The 14,623-nt window shown below is 41.9% G+C and overlaps 1 protein-coding gene across 1 annotated transcript in view; it reads right to left on the reverse strand.

The window, feature by feature from the left end:
* The window catches only part of LOC118936269 (voltage-dependent N-type calcium channel subunit alpha-1B), a 146,754-nt gene that overhangs the window by 59,528 nt on the left and 72,603 nt on the right, over positions 1-14,623 (reverse strand). Inside the window, exons 8-14 of the mRNA XM_090190400.1 lie at positions 4,928-5,043; positions 3,853-3,942; positions 3,072-3,155; positions 1,124-1,333; positions 803-915; positions 565-677; positions 323-454 (exon numbers count right to left, since the gene is read on the reverse strand). Of these exons, the coding sequence (XP_090046526.1) occupies positions 323-454; positions 565-677; positions 803-915; positions 1,124-1,333; positions 3,072-3,155; positions 3,853-3,942; positions 4,928-5,043 (858 nt within the window). The remainder of the gene's footprint in view (positions 1-322; positions 455-564; positions 678-802; positions 916-1,123; positions 1,334-3,071; positions 3,156-3,852; positions 3,943-4,927; positions 5,044-14,623) is intronic.

Raw genomic sequence — 14,623 nt, forward strand, 5'->3', positions numbered from 1 at the left:
CAGAGGCCACCTGCTCCATTGAACAACACCGAGACCATCTACTCTGTTTCTGAGTGGGCTCAATAATTCAAAGAGTGGGGGGATGAAAACCTTGCCTTTCATTACTGTTACTCTCTCCTCTCCATACTACTAGAGCAACAACGTACTGTAGTAAAAACAACGCACATCTATATTGTATCACAAGCTAAATGGTAATGCTAACAACAATGGACCTGGCTAATGTTGAGTATCACCATGGGTAATCTGGACCCATGAATAATACAGTACAGTGTGTGTACTGGACAGGAACGGTTACTGTGAGAGGCAATAAGGGTGGACTCACAGTCCCCCAAAGAGCTGCATGCCCAGTAGGGCGAATACCACAATGAAGAGGAAGAGGAGGAACAGCAGGCTGATGATGGACTTCATGGAGTTGAGTAGAGAGACCACCAGGTTCCTCAGAGAGTTCCAGTACCTACAGCAGGGGGATGAAGAGGAGGAATGAGGAGGTGATAGTGGTATACCATTGAGTCATGTACAGGTGATCATGTCGTGTTTTGGATCAGGGTGTAACGGATCGCTCACTTAGTGACTTTGAAAATCCTGAGCAGACGGAGAGCTCTCAGGACGCTGATGCCGAAGGAGGCCCCAGGTTTCACAACTGCCCAGATCACCTCAAAAATACTGCCTATAATCACCTGGGAGGAGAGTACATTGATTTACAAAAAATGTGCGTTCTCTCTAATGTAATGCAATGCAATGTCATTCTCTACTATAAAGCATTTCAGAAGTGCAGGTTTGATTGGATCGCTGTCTCACTTACTCCGAAGTCAAAACAGTTGAAAGACGAATGGAAGTAGCTCATGGGTCCTAGTCCATACATTTTCATGGACATCTCAGTCAGAAACAAGCCCAGGAATACAAACTCTGCCAAATCTGCAAGGGAGATGGAATAACACACAGATCAAATATGACCGCCCTGATGTCTGACGTGAAGGCCCTGTTTCAATACAACTAACACACTGTAGATGGTTTCATTGTACAAACAGCAAATAAATAGAACGATACGTCCTGTTGGCGATGGTAGGAAAACAAATGGTACAGTATTCCCTCCCACGCAGGTCGGGTGTTGGGCAGGACTTACACAGTGCATATGTGAGCCACTCAGGCTGGTCGTAATGGACGATGGCCACACACAGTGTGTTGAGGCCCACCAGACACAGCACTGTCCAGTAGAAGCTCTGAGCCTTGACCAGGTGTCTGATGGTGAAGCGGAGCCGCTTCTCTTTCCTCCGGAAGTAGGAGGCACTGCCGTTCTTGCTGCTCTTCAGGCTGGCCCGGGCGAACGGAGACCCTGGAGGAACAGTGGTGGAAACAGCACACAAACTGGAGATAAAGTCACACAGTCATCAATTCCGTATGACTCAGTGAAATCACTTTGATGTCACTTCATGACCTGAACGTTTTCACTTGGTGGGGACCGCCTCGAAACGTCATTAGACTCAATGAGAGGAAAGATTCAAAATCACAGCTAATAAACCCCAAAAATGTGCACTATGGCTCAATCAAACAATAGCATAGCAGGCCAAACACAGCAACTTGTATGTGAAGTAGAGGGCATTTGTAATATGACCGTAAGCAGATTTGCCTTTACATTTCTCTTTAATAATTCTGCATCATATTGTTCAGTATCTTCTCAGTGTCCTGGCTAGTTCATCCATAGAGAACTCTACAGTAGAGAACTGTGCACTGCCCTCCTCCCTTCTCCCCTGCCTCCACCTCCCAGCCCCTGGACCATAATAAACCATCTGTAACTTAAATTAAACACAAATTTGAGGCTGGACCAAAAAAAGAAAAGTGAAAAATGGTTCTATTAGCATCTCGTTAGTGGCCCAGGAGGAGAGGGAGAATCATCATTTCCTGGGCTATTTTCATCTCCAAATGTAACTCGGGTGTGGAGCCTCATAAACTGAGCACCAAGTCAGGCGTGCCTTTTTCCCCTCTCTCTTTTTCGCTTTCTCCCTCCATCTCCCTCTCCTTCTCCCTGTCATATATTTTTTTTGTATGGGATTCTAATACTGAGCCAAACCACCCACTCCCCTTTAATTACTGTACAGTGATGCAGATCTAATTGAGGAGTATTAATAATCACTTATTCAGGGGGACTGAGGAGTTCAAACACATAGTTAGCTATCTGAAAAAAAGCAGGGAACAGTTGGAGATTATTTTATTATTACTTTATAATTGTTTAAATAAGAGTCTATTGCAATGCTTCTGTCATTAGTCATTCTTAAAGGGCAGTTGTCAGAACAGAATAGATACAAGCAGGAATTCTTTATGTCACATACTGGGAAGTATAGAAATTTGAGTTACTTATTGCATTATGAAGGCTAGTATTTAACCCAAATTGATACACATTGTAGGAAGTAGGCCCAATACCACCACAATCTAATCCAAAGACAAACAAAATGATTCGATATGCAACATCATTCAATTGAAGCACAGTCTAAGAAAAAGATTGTTCCAGGCTGCATTTGAGACAGAATTTGGTGACATGAGACAGCTAGTAGAGGTATATGAACGTAAATCATTTATTAAGGGGTCTTTAATAGAAAGAATGTGTCGAAAAACAAATGTAGACATTATGAGAGCTGGGGACTATAAGGTTCTAGCTGCATTTTAGTCAAATGTAGTTATTGACTGAGCCTTGTTCTTTCCATGTCCTCTGTATGTAGTACGCTAAATATCCCCAATTCATGTTGCCAAGTTCAAAAGAATACAAGATAAAAATGTATGACACCATTCAAACCAATTAAGTTTCAGAACGTTAAAGCTAATTATCTCAGAATCATCTTTTGGGCAGGTACAACCTTATAGTCCCAAGCTCTCCATTAATACATGCATTTCTAGAGCTTCTAAAATAGTTTTACAATGGTGGGGGTGGCAAGATGGCCAGGACGGTGGCTTCAAAACAGTGCCCTGCATCAGTCATCTAGTGTATAGAAATCATTGGGTAGAACAGAATACAGCAGTGAGCAGTGTGAAAGCTGACACGTTGATCAAGAGGTTCGAGTCACGGGCGTTGGCCTTACCAACAGATGAGATGTCAGTGAAGTGGTCCTCGCCCTCCTCAGCATTGATCAGGTCATTCTTGCTCTTCTTTGTCCTTTTCAACACTGAACACACATTAGAACAATACTTTAGGGTTAGTACCACACCAGATTTCCTTGTGAAAAGTATCTTAGTGTAGTTTGTTCGAGGGAGATAATGTATACACAGTATGTGTGTTTGATGGATATGACATCAGCTCTCAGGGCATTACTACAGGACTTCCATCAGGCAACGTACTTCCTTTTGAAAAAGCAGCACACAACTTGAGCCCTTCACATCTATGATAGCTTGTGAAACACTGTTACTACAAGCATCTCAGGGGAGGCCTCTCAGGTGTTGTTAGCTCAACAGACCATTCAAACTCGACTGGCAACACAGTTCCCTCAAACACACTCTCCCAGCCAGGCTCTCTCTGAACTGTGGCCCTGTGCACTTCTCTCCCATTGTAATACAATTTACATGTGGCCCCAACACCCATAATTACTGTGGGTTCACACTTGGGCATTGATTATTTCTGTGTTGTGCTAACAAGGCCTTGATAACAGCAACAGCACACAATATTTAGCACAGAGAGGGTGGGTGGCATCAGCCCAAAGCCTCACACATCTATAGCCACAGCCAGAGAGGAGACTGGGTAAGCAGTCCTGGGCAAACACAGGGAGACGACACTCGGATAAAGCTCATTACCAAGGCACTGAGTTTCCCCTGATCAGATCAGGTGGTCTGACTTGACCAACTCAGGGCCCTGGTTATACTCCTGACCTGGGTTATTGTGTTTCCTTTTGTACCACGCTCCATCCAGAGGGGACTTCTCTTCAGCGTGCTTGTCCTCCTCCGCCAGCATCACTTCCTCTGAAACAAATACACAGGTGTCAGCCACACACACCATATAATGAACACATACACACACACACACACACAGTGGTGTAAAGTCCTTAAGTAAAAATACTTTGAAGTACTACAAGTAGTTTTTTGGGGTTATCTGTACTTTACTTTTTATATTTTTGACAACCTTTACTTCAATACATTCATTAAGAAAATATTGTACTTTTTACTCAATACATTTTCCCTGACACCCAAAATCACTTATTACATTTTGAATGCTTAGCAGGACAGGGATATAGTCCAAATTACACACTTCAAGAGAATACGTGGTCATCCCTACTGCCTCTGATCTGTTGGACTCAATAAACACAAATGCATCTTTGGTAAATAATGTCTGAGTGTTGGAGTGTTCCATTGGCTCTCCGTACATTTTTAAAACAAGAAACTTGTGCCATCTGCTTTGCTTAATATAAGGAATTTGAAATGATTTATACTTTTACTCTTGATACTTAAGTTTATTTTTGCAATTACATTTACTTATGATACTTAAGTACCGTATATTTAGAACCAAATACTTTTAGACTTTTACTCAAGTAGTTTTTTACTGGGTGACTTTCACGTCTACTTGAGTAACTTTCTATGAAGTTATCCCTATGTTTACTTAAGTATGACTAATTGTATACTTTTTTCACCAATGCGCGTTCGCACGCAAGCACACACACACACACACACACACACACACACACACACACACACACACACACTCCAAACCGTCAGCATACTTAATATTGCATATCATAAAGCCCTTAGACTAACGCTATGTCAGCACAATGTAATATATATATAAAAGAGAATGTGTGGCAGATTACTGCATTTAATATCAAATCATGTTTGCCTATAACTAAAACTTTAGCAAAAACTTGAGCAATATTGAAGTAAACTTTAAGAATTAAAGTAAAGGGGTATTAGGTCTTAAAATGAAAAAGGGAGAGGGAGTAGAGGGCATTCTGACCTGCCTTGCATATCCACTCCAGGTATCCAGTCAGCTCCCTCTCGATCTGCTGCTGCCTGCGAAGCTTCAGAAACTCCTGCCTCTTCTCCACACGCTCACGCTCCTTGGCAAACTCCCTGCAGGTACACACACACACATACTTATCGGACAATCATGGGAGCACACACACAGTTTTAGCTACATGTCAGAGCCTGGAACACTCAAATGCTGACAGCAGTCTGCCTCCCAGCTGTGGACTTGGCTGTGGGTGAAGCTTTTTGGAGAGTATTTGCTTCCTCTACATTAAGAATGGAAAACTTCAGACACAAAATAAGCTTTAAAAAATAATGAATTTGCTAAAAAAATGTTTAAGTATATATTGGCAATACAGTCAGTGGTGTGTGCAAACATCAGATCTCTATAGTTACACCATGAAGCAATCATATTTCTGACACTATCTTGGAGCAACATGCAACCCAGTTTCCCCTGCAGAAAAACAATTGGGAAATCAAATGAGTGTCATTCATTTTAATCAGTGCTTGTTCCTAATGCAATGACATCATCAAACAGTCACTGGAAAAAAGCTGAAAGGAGCATGTGATGATTTTTGTAACCACATAAACCACCATCTGTTATCTAGCCAATTAAAGAGGCCCATTTCCATTCTTCTTTCCCATGAGTAACCTGGAAATAGATAGGCCTACTGCTGATTGGGCAAAGGTTGGAATGAATTACCAAGACAAAGAGGGGGAGGTCTTACTCGTTAAACAAGTTGTTCACAATTTTTTTAAACCTACATTTGCGATTTCATTTGGTTTTGAGAAACTTACCAGCACAGCACAGCTGATAGGGGAAAACGCTCGAGTCACACAAAATGAAATATAACGTTGCGGATAAAGTTCAGAACTATACAATTTCATGTGTACAACATCTAAAGACCTGCATCACTATACTGAGAGCTTTGAAGTTTCTAAAAGGACGTATTTGGGTGTTTTTGGAGCCTTTGTTCATGTTTCTCCGGTGCCCCCATAGCGCAGAACGAGCAATGAGGAACTCTACTGCGGGTGGGATAAGTTTCCCAAAACCAAGTGAAATCCCTGAAAAAGTGTCTGGACCCTTCTATAACATGCCAATTACATAAACAATAGAGATTTCATTCTATAATAGCGAACCAATCCTTTAACTGCACTGTGAAGTCACAAACACAACACAACAGTCTGGATTGAGTCGTTGAGACTGAGGCTTTTATTTATCTTCCTCCTTCCACCCACATCTTCCATGTGTGTGTGGTACTAGCTGTTTAAGACCTGTTAACGAGAGAGGGAGTGACGGATGGGAGGGAGGGAGAGAGAGAGGAAGGGAGAGAGGAGGAGGAGAGAGAGAGAGAGAGATACAGAAAAAGAGAGAGAGCAAAAGAGAGAGACAGGGAGAGAGAGAAAGAGACCGAGAGAGAGAAAAATAAACCGACAGAGAGAAAGACAGAGAGAGAGAGGCAGATGGAGAGAAATGAGGGATCCCCTCCCTGAACAGTCCGCCCTCACAGCTCACTTGGTGAGAGTCAGGCAGTGATTGGTGTCTCTCCCACGCAGGGCAGAGGGAAGCTCCTTCCTGCATTGCAGTGGCTGTGTGTGTTTGTGTGTGCGTGTGTTTGTTTGTGTTTGGGAGGGCTGTGAGGGGGTGGTGTTAGCCAGGAATCCCAGCCCTGCCTGCTGCAGTTCCACAGCAGCCCCTCAGGCGGGGGAGTCAGTCGCTCCTCAGCACGCCACAAAGGCGCTTTATTGGCATGGGAAACGTGTTTACATTGCCAAAGCAAGTGAAATAAACAAAAGTGAGAAAAAACAAAACAGCATAAATAAAATAACATTTGAATTTAACAGTAGATATTGCACTCAAAAAGGTTGAAAAAGATAGACATTTCAAGTGTTCTATTATCAGCTATGTACATGCGCAAATAGTTGTCGTAGGAATAGAAGGGGATGTAGGGGAAGATAAATAAACAGATAAATATTGGTGGTGTTTACAATGTTGTTTGTTCTCCACTGGTTGCCCTTTTCTCATGGCAACGGGCTGTGACTGCACACTGCAGTACTTTGCCTAACAGATACAGGAGTTTATCAATGTTTGATTTGTTTTCAAATTATTTGTGGGTCTGTTTGATCTGTGGGAAATATGCATCTCTAATGTACATTTGGCAAGAGGTTAGGAAGTGCAGCTCAATTTCCACCTCATTTTGTGGGCAGTGGGCACATAGCCTGTCTTTCTATGGGGGCCTGTCTTAATAGCAAGGCTATGCTCACAGAGTCTGTACATAGTCAAGGATTTGCCACGGTGTACTCTCTGTTTAGGGCCAGATAGCATTCCAATTTGCTCTGTTTTTTAGTATAATCTTTCCAGTGATACAAATAGTTATCTTTTTGCTATCTCATCATTTGGTTGGATCTAATTGTGAACCGGCTGGCTGAGGGGACTCTTTCTAGGTTCTCTTTCTGTAGGCGAGGGCCTTGTGGTGAAATGTGTGGGCATTCCTTCCTTTTAGGTGGTTTAGGTGGCTCTTTTTCTGGATCTGGATTACTAGAGGGTATAGTCCTAATTCGGCTCTGCCTGCATTGTTTGGGGTTTTGCACTGTACACACAGTATATATTTGCAGAATTCTGCATGAAGTGTCTCAATGGGTGTTTTTTGAATTCTTCGTTGGTGAGCGGACCCCAGACCCCACAACCATAGAAGTATTTTTAGCCAGATCCTAATTGGGATGTCGAGTTGAATGTTTCTTTTGATGGCGTAGAAGACCCTTAATTGCCTTGTCTCTTAGATTGTTCACAGTTGAAGTCGGAAGTTAACATACACCTTAGCCAAATATATTTAAACTCAGTTTTTCACAATTCCTGACATTTAATCCTAGTAAAAATTCCCTGTCTTAGGTCAGTTAGGATCACCACTTTGCCATCTATTTTGTGAAGTGCACCAGTCCCTTCTGCAGCAAAGCACCCCTCCCACTTCCCCTAACAAGATGACGCTGCCAGCCCCGTGCTTCACGGTTGGGATGGTGTTCTTCGGCTTGCAAGCATCCCCCTTTTTCCTCCAAACATAACAATGGTCATTATGGCCAAACAGTTCTATTTTTGTTGCATCAGACCAGAGGACATTTCTACAAAAAGTGGGATCTTTGTCCCCATGTGCAGTTGCAAACCGTAGTGTGGCTTTTTTTATGGCGGTTTTGGAGTAGTGGCTTCTTTCTTATTCCTTTTTTTCTTGGTCTTGGCTGATTTCTTTTGATTTTCCCATGATGTCAAGCAAAGAGGCAGTGAGTTTGAAGGTTGGCCTTGAAATACATCCACAGGTACACCTCCAATTGACTCAAATGATGTCAATTAGCCGATCAGAAGCTTCTAAAGCCATGACATCATTTTCTGGAATTTTCCAAGCTGTTTAAAGGCACAGTCAACTTAGTGCATGTAAACTTCTGACCCACTGGAATTGTGATACAGTGAATGACAAGTGAAATTATCTGTCTGTAAACAATTGTTGGAAGACTTACTTGTGTCATGCACAAAGTAGATGTCCTAACCGACTTGCCAAAACTATAGTTTGTTAACAAGAAATTAGTGGAGTGGTTGAAAAATGTGTTTTAATGACTCCAACCTAAGTGTATGTAAACTTCCGACTTCAACTGTACCTGTGGTGTTAATACTTACAACTCGGTAGGTATAATTCTTTGTCCTCTAGGGCAATCATGTCTAGATAGAATTTGTTTTTGTTGTCCTGACTACTGGACCTGCTTTGGAATACCATTATTTTTGTCTTACTGAGATTCACTGTCAGGGCCCAAGTCTGACAGAATCTTTGCAGAAGGTCTGGGTGCTAATGTAGACCATCTTTGGTTGGGGACAGAAGCACCAGATCATCTGCAAACAGTAGACATTTGATTTCCGAATCCAGTAGGGTGAGATCGGGTGTTCTAGTGCCCTCGCCAATTAATTGATATACACAGTATGTTGAAGAGGGTGGGGCTCAAACTGCATCCCTGTCTCATCCCACGGCCCTGAGGAAGGAAATCTGTGTGTTTATTGCCAATTTTAACTGCACACTTGCTGTTTGTGTACATTGATTTTATAATGTAATATGTTTTCCCCCCAACACTACTTTCCATCCATTTGTATAGCAGACCCTAATGCCAAATTGAGTCAAAAGCTTTTTTGAAAATCGACAAAGCATTGAAAATACTTTACTTTTGTTCTGTTTGTTTGTCAATAAGGGTGTACAGGATGTATACGTGGTATGTCATATGGTATTTTGGTAAGAAGATAATTTGATGTTTTCTGGGGTTATTGTTTTTACTGAGGACATTTTTGAAATCTGTTGTTCATGATACTGTAGAGGATGTTTACGAGATTGCTTACGAGAGTCCATAGTAATTCTCTCTCTCTCTCTCTCACACACACACACAGAGTGTAAGAGCTTACAGTTTTTCTCAATTGCTAAAACAATTTCTGAAACCTTGCTCCATTTCCTGAAAACATTAAACACAAAACCTCATCTTCAAGCACTATTTACATAACCTCTGACTCCTCTTGCAAAATGAAACATTCGCCTCAAAACAGTTTTACTTGTGTTCAAAATCAAACACTGCTCTCAAATCATAAACAAAGTGATCAAAATGATATACACTCTCAAGCAGTCAGTAAACAATACACCGAAAAATAGAAAACACATTGTTCAAAACATACAATTCTCAGAGAGAAGTACATTTTTTATCTAAAAAAATATTCATATTTTTCCATCATTGTCTTTTGATGAACGAAAACATGTTCTATCATAGTAGCTCAAAATTGATCCGAAATTACTACTCTGCTTTGCAATTTTGTTTTTTGTTCTTCCTCCTCCTTGTACCCCTATTTTTACAGTACTGTATCCTGCATCACACAAACTTGTCCTTTGTCTCTGTGATGCTGTAATTCTTGTTCTTTGTTGATATGAACCTGCAACCACTCAAAATCTATTGAGCAGTCAGTACTGTTAATAAATGGGAAGCACAATGTTCAGGGCCATACAATTTGTCCATTGTACAGTATACAGCCTACAATGCACTGTACTACAGTATCCATTCTCAGACTTTCTCCTTCCCACCTTCAACAACCTGTTTGCTCTCTGAACTGGCTTATATTGGTTGTGTCACATCATTTGAAACTGGTTAAATCAATTTTGAGTGGTTGTGTTCAATCAATGACATATGTTCTCTATTTGTATTTGATTGTTGCCACTTGTGTTTACCAGTATGGATGACATGTGCATTAGAGTGCAGAATGTGTTTTGAGAATGAGAATGTGTTTAGAGTTTTGCTGAAAAGTCTAAGTGAGATCTGCAAATTGTGTTTTACCATGTGAAATGGTTCAAGGTATTGACAACAGACTGCATAATTAGCTAAATGAGTCCAGGCAACTGAGAACTTTGTTCAGCCAGTGGGTTTTAGTGTTTTAGCAATTGAGAAAAACTGTAATGGAAGGCCTACTGATGAGTGCTGTGTGGTGTACTAGGTTGTGCTCTAACTGCTATCGGGACATGAATGTATTACTTTTCAGAAAACAAATCCATTTCTCACTTGCTGTTCTACCAAATGGCTTCAGGTGTCTCTGTGCTATCAATGTGGCATTATGGTCTTCTTTCAGTCTGTCTTTGATTTCAACCTTCTGCTTTCTTTCCCTTTCTTCTACATTTGACCTTTTTTCTATGGTGAAGGGTCAACACATCACTTGTTTATTGGTGCAACGATTTTCTTCTTCTTCTGCCTGACCAGTACTACGCTTCCTCCAGGAAGCACAGGGAGTTGGCTTAGGTCTATCGCCTGACTCCGCCAATCTCCCTGTGTGCCCCCCCCCCCCCAAAACATTTTTGGGGCTGCCTCTCGTGCCTGTTGCGCTTCCTTGTAAGTAAGCATTTGGCCTGTATTCGCCGCATGTGACAAATACAATTTGATTTAATTTCATTTGAATGAACAAGGTGGTTGTGTTGTTGTTGCCCGGCTAGTTGCGAGTGGGATTTTTGTGACTGTTTTGCAGATTTCACTTCTTTCAACCCAGTCGACAAGAGTAGTGGTGGCTAATCTGCCTCCATTTTGTTATGGTCGAACAGATAACAAGACGTTGGTTTGTTTTGGCAAGTTTGCAAGTGGTTCGCTCGGCTGGGTGCCAAGCGGAATCTGTTAAACATCTTGTCTCCTTTTGTAGGCAACTGTTAATGCTTCTTAACAACGCAGAAAAGCAGCTAAATGTACACGTCAAGGTTAAGCAGGGGGAGGGGTGGTACGCAGGGTTTGATAGCAAAGTTAGCTTGCAGTGTTCTGAGTGTGGGGACATAGGGTACAAAAAGATTGCGTGCCCATATAAGGTCCAGAGAGAGGGAGTTTGTGGTAGTGCAGACAAATCGAATCAAATGTTATTTGTCACATGAGCCAAATACCAAAGATGTATACCTTACGGTGAAATGCTTACTTACAAACCCTTAACCAACAATGCAATTTTAAGAAAAATAAGAGGTAAGATTCAATAACAAGGTTATATACAGGGTGTACCGGTACCGAGTCAATGAACGGGGGTCCAGGCTAGTCGAGGTAATTGAGGTAATATATACATCTAGGGAGGGGTAAAGTGACAATGCATAGATAATATACAGCGAGTAGCAGTCTTAAGATTTGGGGGTAGAAGCTGTTAAGGAGCCTTTTGGACCTAGACTTTGCGCTCCGGCACCGCTTGCCATGCCGTAGCAGAGAGCACCGTCTATGACTAGGGTGACTGGACTCTTTTAGGATCAAAAAGGCTTTTTATGGTCTTCCTCTGACACCGAATTGTATAAAGGTACTGGCTATCAGGAAGCTTGGCCCCAGTGATGTACTGGGCCATATGCACTACCTTGCAATATGCACTATATGTAGCACCTTGCAGTCGGATACCGAGCAGTTTCCATAGCAGGCGGTGATTCAACCAACCGGAATGCTCTCAATGGTGCAGCTGCATAACTTTGAGGATCTGAGGACCCATGCCAAATCTTTTCAGTCTCCGGAGGGGGAATAAGCGTTGTCGTGCCATACTCAGTGCATACTTTGAATACACGTCCTGCCAATCTGTCTGGCCCTGCTGTCTAGTCTATGTTGTCCTCTTTAAAGGTCTTACTCACATCGGTTACAGAGATCGTGATCACACAGTCGTCCGGAGCGGCTGGTGCTCTCATGCATGCTTCCGTGTTGCTTGCCTTGAAGCTCGCATACAAGTAATTTAGGTCGTCTGGTAGGCTCGTGTCACTTGGCTGCTTATGGCTGGGCTTCTCTTTGTAGATCGTAATAGTTTGCAAGCCCTGCCACATCCGACGAGCATCAGAGCCGGTGGAGTAGGATTCCATCTTAGTCCTGTATTGACGCTTTGCCTGTTTGATGGTTCATCGGAGGGCATTTCTCATAAGCGTCCGGGTAGAGTCCCACTCCTTGAAAGCGTCAGCTCTACCCTTTAGCTCAGTGCAGATGTTTCCTGTAATTCATGGAACCTGGTTGGGGTATGTACGTATGGTCACTGTGGGGACGACGTCATCGATGCACTTATTGATGAAGCCGATGACTGATGTGGTATGCTCCTCAATGCCATTGGTTGAATCCCAAAACATATTCCAGTCCATGCTGTTAAAACAGTACTGTAGCTTACAGTGGTTCCTTCTTTAAAAGTTGCGTCATGCTGCAGCACACCTTGAGGGCTGCTGCAGCATTCTGTGGCACGTTATCTAATTGTCAGCCATTTTTTTTGTTAATGCAAGTTAGTGCTAGTTTGACCACCAGAGGGCATCTTTGAGAAGCATTTGATAGTCTTCCATATTGGCATTACCAGAGAATTTAAAAGCTTTTTTGTAATAACATAGTATATGGGATTGATTTTAAGAAATTTGGTTTCATTAATTTGATTAATATTATGGTATTTCTATTCTGAGATTAAAAAAAAAAAAGGAACCCGCAGGGTTTCCGTTAGGATAGAATGGAAAATATGGCGCTGTACAACGTGACGCCCGGGAGTAGGCTACAGCATAAGAGGATTGGAGGATTCTAAATGGTTTGCCTTCATTAGACAACTTTGTTCAAATATTTCTGTAAATCAGTTATATTTATTCCCATAGTAAATCATTATGGATCCATAACTAAATAAACATCAGCATTTTGAAAGAGTATTTTTATCATTATTTTATTAACGAAAGCATAAAGATGCTGATGAAGAAATACAGTAAATGCTTTTACATTTTATCAATAACAAAGCATTTAAAGCATTTTAAAGATATAAGCCACCTGCATTTGTTTATTAGGCTACCGTGCCGTCTGACAAGTAAACATAGCCTACAGTACATACTGTAGTAAACATGGGAAAGTACCTAATTCCTTACATAAGGGAGAGCAGGCCATGTCGAGACTTTCTCGGTGACCTCAAGTACTCATTAACTCTGTCTCTGCATTTTCAGGTTGCATCAGTCATGGACGGAAACTCCTGAGACACCGTATTAATGATGAACACCTGCAGGTTCACTGGTAAGCCACATTTTCCTCGGGATCCATCCCAGTTTGTATTCTGTGCCCACTCGTGGTATCTCTCTTCGGTTACACATCCTTAGAATAGCAGAACAGCATAACGGTCCGGGCGGCCCTTGCTCTGCCTGGTGAACAGTTGGTCAAGTTCTGTTGTCAGAAGAGGAATGGAAATGTCAGGGTGAACCAACGACCTGACGAACCCACCAGGTATGTTGACTCTGCCTGTCAGAGGTGGAATTCCAGAGCTCACAGGTGTGCCTGGCATTGATTATGACTCCATCTCGTTCCTCGCCCTTTTGAACGTGTCATTCTCCACCTGACTCTCCGCCGATGCCGCCTGACTCTCCACATCTCGAAAAACAAGGAAAATGAACAGGTACAGTAGGCGACAATACTGTAAAGTAGGCCTAATAATGCAAAAAATAATGATTAAATAAATTGAGTGCTGGTCTTTACTGTATTCTGCTCATTTTTACATTGTATTTCAATGTAAAGTTCGACTAAAATGTAGTTTAAATAAACATCAACATTTGAATGTCTTTTTTTGTTATTTTATTGTTATTTTATTAACGCAAGCATGAAGATGTTGATGAAGAAATACAGTACTGCTGTTTCGAGTTAGAAATGTAACACTTAAGCATTGAATACATTGCAAGTTAAAATGAAGATTATTGTTGAAATGAATTGCTCGACTGGTGTAGGTTTTGTTGGTGTGCAACACTTGCATAACAAGATAGCTATATTTTCAGCACCAGCCACTGTTTACCTCCTATTGATTGCGCTGCAGTTTCCGGCAGTTGTTTTTCTTTATTTAACTAAAAAATCTTATTTTCCAATGACGGCCTACCCCGGCCAAAACCGGATGACGCTGGGTCAATTGTACGCCGCCCTATGGCAGTCCCAATCACGGTCAGATGTGATATAGCCTGGTTCCTCTCTAGGTTTCTTCCTAGGTTTTGGCCTTTCTAGGGAGTTTTTCCTAGCCACCGTGCTTCTACACCTGCATTGCTTGCTGTTTGCGGTTTTAGGCTGGGTTTCTGTGCAGCACTTTGAGATATCAGCTGATGTACGAAGGGCTACATAAATAAATTGGATTTGATTTGATTTGATATACTGTAGCCTGTATTCAAAACAGGGACTGTAGTAAAGTCTCTTGCACTGA

Source organism: Oncorhynchus mykiss, chromosome 11, assembly GCF_057628025.1.
Source record: "Oncorhynchus mykiss isolate SJ-2025 chromosome 11, ASM5762802v1, whole genome shotgun sequence".
Lineage (NCBI taxonomy): Eukaryota > Metazoa > Chordata > Actinopteri > Salmoniformes > Salmonidae > Oncorhynchus > Oncorhynchus mykiss.